Source organism: Delphinapterus leucas, chromosome 6 (assembly GCF_059928025.1).
Source record: "Delphinapterus leucas isolate spDelLeu-1000000601 "Yukka" chromosome 6, BTC_Dleu_Yukka2, whole genome shotgun sequence".
Taxonomy (NCBI): domain Eukaryota; kingdom Metazoa; phylum Chordata; class Mammalia; order Artiodactyla; family Monodontidae; genus Delphinapterus; species Delphinapterus leucas.
This window is the reverse complement of record NC_143134.1, coordinates 36,568,751-36,576,668: the sequence shown is the minus strand read 5'-3', so window position 1 is coordinate 36,576,668 and position 7,918 is coordinate 36,568,751. Positions and strand designations below refer to the sequence as shown.

Below are 7,918 nucleotides of genomic sequence, written 5' to 3'. Positions count from 1 at the left end.
CTGCCTTAGGGAGGCTCTCCAAGTGAGTGCTTGCTGAGGCAATTTCTTCTCGGCAGGCAGGGGTCAGGGGCCTTGGTGGATGGGCGCGGGGTCACCAGTGGAATAATTCTCAACTGGAGGTCAGGGCATGAAAAGCACTTGAAGACATTTGCACGCTGCAGTTTCCCTTGTCCAGGTGTCTCTCACCTGTGGAGATTACACTCTGATGCCGCAGAAAGCCTCTGTCCCACTGGCCCATTCTCCTCCCCCATTCACTCCTTTCCTTTGCCTCAACAGCATCTTCAGTGCTGGGAACGGATGTCATCATGAACCCTGGTGCCTCCTTGTCTGATTTCATGGCAGTGCTCTATCCTCCACCCATTCCTGGCCCCCAGCGCCGGCCACCCTGGGGGCAGCACCTGCCACCTCCCATCACCCCAGCATTCCCTCCTGGCAGCAGCCTGCTGCCAGCTTTCCCCACGACACCTTTGGTGGCTAATGGTGGCCGTGGACCCGGTGCCCCTGGGGCCTGCAACCTCACTGTCCAAGTCAGGTCACAAGGGAGGCCAGTGGAGGCGCCCCAGACTCAGACCTTTATCATAACTCAGGGCCCCCTCACCTGGAGCGCTCCAGGGGCCCTCAGCGGGACTGCTGCATGTCCTGCACCCGTATTCTTAGCATCCCCTGCGATGGAGACCATTGTGACTGCTCCAGCTGTTGGAGTTACTCAGGCTGGCAAGGGAGGCTGGACCCCAGGCTTTCCTCCTCAAGCTCCACCACCAGCTGCCCAGCTGGCCCCTATCATTCGCCCAGTGAACTCTGGGCCTTGGCCACATGGCACTTCCAGGGAGGGCAGCCTGGCCACCAACCAGCCCTACGCCTCGCAGGGTGACTGCTCTAACCCCCAGAGCGTGTACAGTAACTTCCGACGTTGGCAGTGCCTCAAGCCACTGGCGCGGAGACACCTTCCCCAGAGTCCTGATGCAGAAGCTCTTTCCTGCTTTCTCATGTGAGTGAACGCTCAGGGGGTCGTGAGCTTATCGGAGCTTTTAGATAAAGAGGACCTGGGGATGCACTCGCAGGTTAGGTTTCTAGGGATACAGCAAGCAAGGTCTGAGGGCGATGTCCGTACTATGAGAAGGCACATTGTCGGTAATATGGGTGAGCCTGCCAGTCCATGACATCATGACTGTAATGTGCCTTATCTCAACTGACCCCACCACCCTGAGAGTCTAGCCAACTTGCTCTTGCGTAATTCTCATGGTAATATGGACTGAAGACTTGCAGTCAGAGAGGGTCGTGCTGTAAGGTGAGGAGCCAAGGAGTGGATGCCGCAGTCTCCTGTGGTGCCGTCTCCTTTCATACAGGACTTGAGTGTACGTGGCCGGGGGAGGTCACTTCAGAGGAGGGGGAGGAGCGCGCGGCCCAGGAGAGCGCTTAATGCACGCCTCGACTTCGTTGTCGTGGAGAATTCCACTAGGAACAGGGTGACGTTAGAGCTCTCCTAAGGGCGTGGGCTCTCTCCCACTAGAGCTGTGAGCCTGGCAGGCATTTCCATCCTAAACCTCCGGTCCCTCGTAAAAACGGGACAGTCACACTTCACTCAGAGGACCGGGCAGAAGCCTGCTTGGGCTAATCTATGAAGTGTTAGCAGATGGCCTGGCACATGCCACGCCTCATTGACGATAGTGATTTTTCTTACGAAAAGGCAGCCTTGAAGAGGAAAAGAGCTCCCCAAGGCACAGTGTCCCAGCTGTAGCCTGGGAGTGGAAGGTCATCCTCGAGTGAGTGTGAGGCGGTGACAGCAGTGGCCGGGAAGCCTTGTCTTTGCCCTCCCAGTCACCTGCCTCCCACCCTCCTGTTGCTCAGTCATGCTGTGTCGAGTGATGTGTGGTCCACATTGGCGGGTGGGGTCAGGCAGGTGGGGGCTGGGCTGGGCACGGAGACTGACGCCAAGGTCTTACAGCCCAGTGCTTCGATCCGTGGCCCGCCTGAAGCCCACCATGACGCTGGAGTGGGGACTGTGCAGGGCCGTGCAGGAATGGCAGCGCATAAGCAACGTTGACCGGATGATCTACTACAAGATAGCGGAAATGTGAGTCAGCGTCCTGGGCCCAGGGGCTGCGTGGAGGCTGAGGCGAGTGGGTGAGGGCAGGGTCTGGCCGTGGGGGTGCTCATCAGAGAGGACAAAGGAGAAGGGCTGTCACTCAGAACACGGGCCCCGCAGCCCAGAGGCCCTACTGTCCTCCAGAAACGCCTCCCTCACCTTGACAGTTTGGGTCTTCTGTCCTTCCTCCACCAGGAGCTCTGCCGTCCCCTGATTTTGACCTACCCTTGCCTTGACATGAAGGTCTCAGGATGGGGCAGGGTGACGCTGTGAGTCCAGTTGGGGTCCAACTCCGGCCATATGGGCTGAGCCGGGGAAAGAGCTCCACCCGCCAGCCTGCTGCTTCCTTAGTGGTGGGTGGCTGGCGGCCACTGACATAGATTTGGGACCCCCTCTCCTCATGAAAAGTGGCCTGAGTGGGTACCCTGGCATCCCTGAAGAGGCTGGGGAAGCCAGCTGTCGTCAGCCCGAGGGTCTCTGGCCCATCCGTTGTTTGCTCCATGGTAATCCCCTTGGTTTAAGAAAGAAAAGCAAACAAACGAGCGCCTCTCAGAGGAAAGGAAGGCCTCTCCTCTAAGCTCAGCATCCACGTCGTCCAGCCTCTCCTGGCCCCCCGTCTCCAGGTCTCTGTTCCAGGACTCTCAGTCCCAGCCCAGGGTCCTGGATTCGGGCAAGGACCCCTGTGGGGAACACATGCCTGTTCCAGCCTCTGGCTGTCAGCCCTTCATGTGGTTCTGGATGGGGACGGGGGGCATGAGGAGGGTGCCCCTGGGTCAGCCACGTGTCCCGTTGACCTGGTTCAATTCAGCGACCTGGGTCTATGCTGTTGAATGGCCTCCAGTGCTGGTGAGGCAGGAAGGGTCGCAGATCTTGTATCAGTTCCAGGAGCAGCTCTCTGCTGTGGACAGCACCTCACAGGGCCTTGACAGCCCCAAGGCACATCCTCTCCCAATCCCTCATTCTTGGCTGCCTTTGTTGGGCTCCAGAACCCAGGCCTTTTGCTCAGGGTGGCCTGTGCCTCCGTCACCCCCCAGGTTCATGGAATTTGAGGCCGAGGAGGAGATGCAGATTCAGAAGTGGCAGTGGATGCAGTGTGCGCAGGACCTGCCTCCTCCAGCCCCACCGAAGCTGGATCCTCGGGGGCCCCCAGCCCCGAAAGTGGGCCTTCAGCCAGGCACCCAGGTTCCCACTGGAGTTGAAGGCACAGGTAACAGGGGCCTAGGGTTGGCCACTGTCCCCACGTGGATCCTTTACCTTCAAGACAGGGGCCTTGGTCTTTCAACCAAAACAGCCACTGAGGCAGGGGGTGGGGGCGTGGGCTCTCAGCTGCCCTTTGTCACTGCGGGGTATTGACTTGGTCAGTTTTGTAACTCCTCTCACACCTCCCTGTCAAAGGACCCCACACAAAGTCTGCCTAGGAAGTGGGTTTGATGGCGAGACCCCTAGAAAATTGGAGGTTCCCCACTTCCTTACTTGTGACTCTCTTAGATGCCCCCCTTACCTCCCCTCTCCAACAGTGCATGAGGCTTCAGGTGGTCCTGACCCCCCCACACCCACATCAATGTTCCCCAAACAATGCACTCACCAACGTGTGCTCGGTGGTCAGGAGGTGGACCGGGAGTCCCTCACCTTCCTTCCCTTCCTCCCGCTCTGCCTCAGCCTGTGCTCCCAGGATGTCCGGCCCCAGGGCCCAGCCCTCCCGCCCAAAGCCACACAGGTCCCAGCAGCCCCCGGAGCCCAAGGCACCCAAGGAGATTCCCCCCGAGGCTGTGAGGGAGTATATGGACATCATGGATGCGCTGGTGGGGCCCGTCCACTCAGCCACAGGCGAGTCAGATGCAGAAGGTGGAGAGGACGGAAACGAGCTGAAGCAGGAAGAGGACGGCATCTACTCGGACCCAGGCCTCTTGAGCTACATTGACAAGCTGTGTTCCCAGGAGGACTTTGTCACCAAGGTAGGCTAGGCCTGGAGCCTGGGGTCTACAAGATGCCAGGGCATGGAACACTCAGCACCCAAGATCTGGGTTCTGCTCAGGCCGTTGGGACTTAAGCTCAGCTCCTTGTTCCTGAGCCTGGTGTTAGGGGAGGTTTACGCAGATGTATGTGTGTACGTGTTTGTGTCTGTCTGTGTGTATGCCTTTGTGTGCCTGTGTATGTGCTTCTGTATATGTGCTCTTTTGTGTGTGACTGTGTATGTGCGTGTGTGTGTGTGCGTGCATGTGTGTGTGTGTGTGCTGAGCATCCCCGCCTTGTGGAGGAGAGTGGGGTGGGTCTCTGCTTTTCACTTTCCCTCCGGGTCTTCTTGTCTCACAGGCCACTCCTGGCCAAGGATGCTCACAGCCTCTTCTTTCTGTCCGAGGTGGAGGCAGTCATTCACCCTCGATTCCTGGCAGAATTGCTTTCCCCAGATGCACAGCTGGATCTCTTGGCCCTAGCGGAGGAGCTGGAGCAGGAGGAAGGGCTCACCCCGGAAGAAGTGAGCCAGGGGAGGGAGAGGGACACTCAGGGAGCCAGGGGACCCCACGGGAGGGGGACCCCAGGTGATCCAGGGGACAGGGGAACCCAGATGACCCAGGGGAGCCAGAGGAGGGAGGGATCCCCGGTAGAACACGGGAGACAAGGGACACCCAGGAAGACCAGGGCACGGAGGGACCCCAGTGAACAGGGGAGAGGTAAGGCCCCAGAACTGGAGGGCCACCTGGCGCTGTCCATCCCTCCCCTGCCTGGGAGGCCTGGCATGGGGAAGGGCCCGTTTTGGGGTGGGTGCAGTGCAGGGTGAAAGGAAGGAGAGGATGGGGAGCCGGGAGGGGAGGGAAGGGCACAAAGCTGGGAATAAGGTGCAGGAGGATGGCAGGAATGCCACAGTGTCTGTATTTGGATTCGAGTTCTCGGGTCCCCCGTCCCCTCCTTTGCCGAAGGGCCATTGTCCCACTGCCCAGGGCTCCTCCTCTCACACGTGTGTGTGGAGCCAACACTGTCCTCCTCCCTCCTACCAGCTGGTGCAGAAACGACTCCTGGCCTTGAAAGAGGACGAGGGTGTGCGGGCAGCCCCGAGTCACAGTGCACCCGGAATGCGCTCAAGTCCCTCTGAGTCCGACGCCGGCCAAGGTGCCCAGAGGCATGACCAAGACCCCCATCTAGGGGTCAGTGATGAAGCCTGCCCACCAGAGATTGATTCTGAGGCTCCTCATAGGCTCATCCAAACAGACACTGGCCTGTGCAGGCCCAAAGTCTTTGTTCCCTCTCGAGGACGTCAGGAGGTCTCTCCATTCCGGGCCGGACGGCCCTCCCCTCCCCAGGGTCAAAGGCGCGCTGCCCCTCTACGGGAACCCAGGGATGCGTCTGTTCTCAGAGAGGCCTCTCCTGTTCGGGAGGCCCGAGGGCCCAGGGACGGGTCCAGTGACGACGACGAGGAGCTCCCCAGCCTGGCCTTCCTCTTCGGCTCTCTGCAGAGCCTGCTGCCTGGCTGGGTGTCCCAGAGTCCTGCCCATGCCTCAGGCCTGGCCTCCCCTGGAGGTTGGGGAGCCCGGAGTGCTCCCCACGCCCCCTCCCCTCAGAGAAGAGGCCTCAGCCCAGCTCCACCAGCCGCTCCCAAGTCAAGGAAGCAGGCTCTGTGTGGACGCCCAGCCGCTGCTGAGAAGCTGCCCATCCCCGGGGCTGGCCTCGGGGTGTCTGGGAGGCCAGGCTTGGCTCTGGGGCCGGCTCGCCCCTCACAGGCGAGAAAAAGAAAGTGTGACCCGTGTGTCACAGAGAGGAGAAGGAAGTGGAAGAAGCACTGCAGCCAGTAGGGAACAGCTGGGCCGGCCCTCCAGGGTGAGGCCCCAGCTCGGCCCCCAGGGGAGCCTAGGGGCTCCTCCTCATCCCAGTGCTGACCCTGGATGATGTGGGGAGAAGGGAGGGAGGGCAGGACCACCAGGGCGGGGAGGGGGAGCGGGATTGTGGGGGGTTAGGGAGGTGGGTGAGGTGGGTGTGGCCAGGTGTGGGTGGGAGCAGGACCTTTGGAGTGATGTATATCAATTGTGAATAAAGATAGTCTTGGTGGGAAATGCTCTCAGGCCACTGTCATCTTGTTCGTGTTGCGCTGCTCCACAGAGAGCGATCCAGAGAGGAAGGAAGGGTGAGGGAGGTCACAGGAGCTCTGGAGCTACAGGTGGCCAAACCTTTCCTGCACATAGACAAGGACTCCTCAGGCTGCCCCTGGGAACGCACAGCTCTCACTTTCCCCAGGGACCCCCTCATCATCCCCTTCTCTAAAGCCTGCTTGGCTTGGGGCCTTCTGGGGCCTCTGTACCATCTTCTGCATCCCTGATCCTTCTGGGGAGGCAGAGCTGCTTTTGTGCCTTTCAGCCCTCTGGACACTCACCAGTTTCTAGGATGGAGCCTGGACACAGCCCTTGTCATTATGGAGCTTCTCTCTGCTTCCCTGAAGTGGCCAGGCGACGGCGCTCGGATGACCCTCCGCTCATCCAGGGTCTCCTGTGTGGGGGGAGTGACCAGAGAGGAAAAGTCTTGGCCATGGGGACAGGACTGTCTGCCTCGTCGTAGCGGGAGTATCCTCTACTCCCACTGGGATTATTGCAATGTGGAGAGTGGTGGACGCAGCTGCCTCTTAATCCCAATGAGGATGCAACAAGGGGAATGGGTGCGGGGAAATTCATGGGGCACCCGAGAAAGGTGTGTATAAGGGTAATGACAGTTGGGCCCCTTTGTGGAACTTGTGGGATCTCTGTGCAGCAGCATCTCGTTCAACTGAAGGAGGAGGACCCATCTGGCTGTGGCTGTGGGGACTGGCCTTAGGGGCCTATGGGTGTGCAAAGACACCCCAGAACTACTGTCCCTTCCCTTTCCACCCATGGCTGGACATGTGTGTGTATTGGTATCAACACTGATTTGTATTCCCATATAAAACGGTTCCTCCTGACAAACTATGACCGCGTTTCACAAGAACAGCTTGCTCACAGGGGCAGCAGGGTTGGGGGAGAGGTGTCTGTGGCCCCAGGTCTGGGTGGGAGCTGGGATCCATGCTGAGGAGTGTGGAGGCCTCAGTCACCGTCCTGTGGGTGCCGGCAGAGACTTCGAATCATCAGAGCAGGGGAAATGACCCGCTCATAAGGGTGAGACGAGCAAACAATGAGGGCCAGGGCGCAGACCCCTGCTGTCTCCCCGAACTGCCCCCGCTTGCAGCCTGCTTAGCCCCCATCATGGCAAATGCTGGCCCACCTCTGAAGCCCCTTCCTCCTAACGCACTCAGATGCTCTGATCCTTTGTGAACCCACCCTGGGCCTCACCCCCCCTTCCCTGCTGGCCAAAGCCTCTTCTCCTGCTTCTGAGTTCTCATTCCTTCCCCAGAACCCAGGCGGGGGTTGGGACAGCAGAGACTCCCTAATTCTCCCTCCTCCTCCCTGAGATCTTGACAATCACCTTTATATGTTTCTATGATTTTAACTACTCTAGAGACTTCATGTGAGTGGCTATGACATGTCCTTTTATGAGTGGCTTATTTCACTTAGCATAATGTCTTAGAGGTTTATCCATGTTGTAGCATGAGACATGGTTTCCTTTTATTTCAAGGAAGGAAATATTTCATTGTATTTATAGACCCCGTTATCCGTTCATCTGTTGATGGACATTTGCGTTTCTTCACATCTTGGGTATTTTGGATAATGTTACGATGAATGTGGGTGTGCAAATATCTGTTTGAGATCCTGCTTTGAATTCTTTTGCATACAAACCCAGAAGTGGGACTGCTGGATCACATGGTAGTTATATTTTTAATTTTTTTAAAATTTATTATTTATTTATTTTTGGCTGTGTTGGGTCTTCGTTTCTGTG

The 7,918-nt window shown here is 58.4% G+C and overlaps 1 protein-coding gene across 1 annotated transcript; it reads left to right on the top strand.

Annotated features, from left to right (window-relative positions):
* The first annotated feature begins 209 nt into the window (after nt 1–209).
* LOC149748906 (NUT family member 2G-like) lies at nt 210–6,379 on the top strand. Its single transcript, XM_089913003.1, has 6 exons — nt 210–988; nt 1,946–2,074; nt 3,121–3,293; nt 3,746–4,041; nt 4,446–4,562; nt 5,083–6,379. The coding sequence occupies exons 1-6, from the start codon at nt 306–308 to the stop codon at nt 5,872–5,874; spliced, it is 2,190 nt and encodes a 729-aa protein (XP_089769129.1). The 5' UTR covers nt 210–305; the 3' UTR covers nt 5,875–6,379.
* Nucleotides 6,380–7,918: the final 1,539 nt, after the last annotated feature.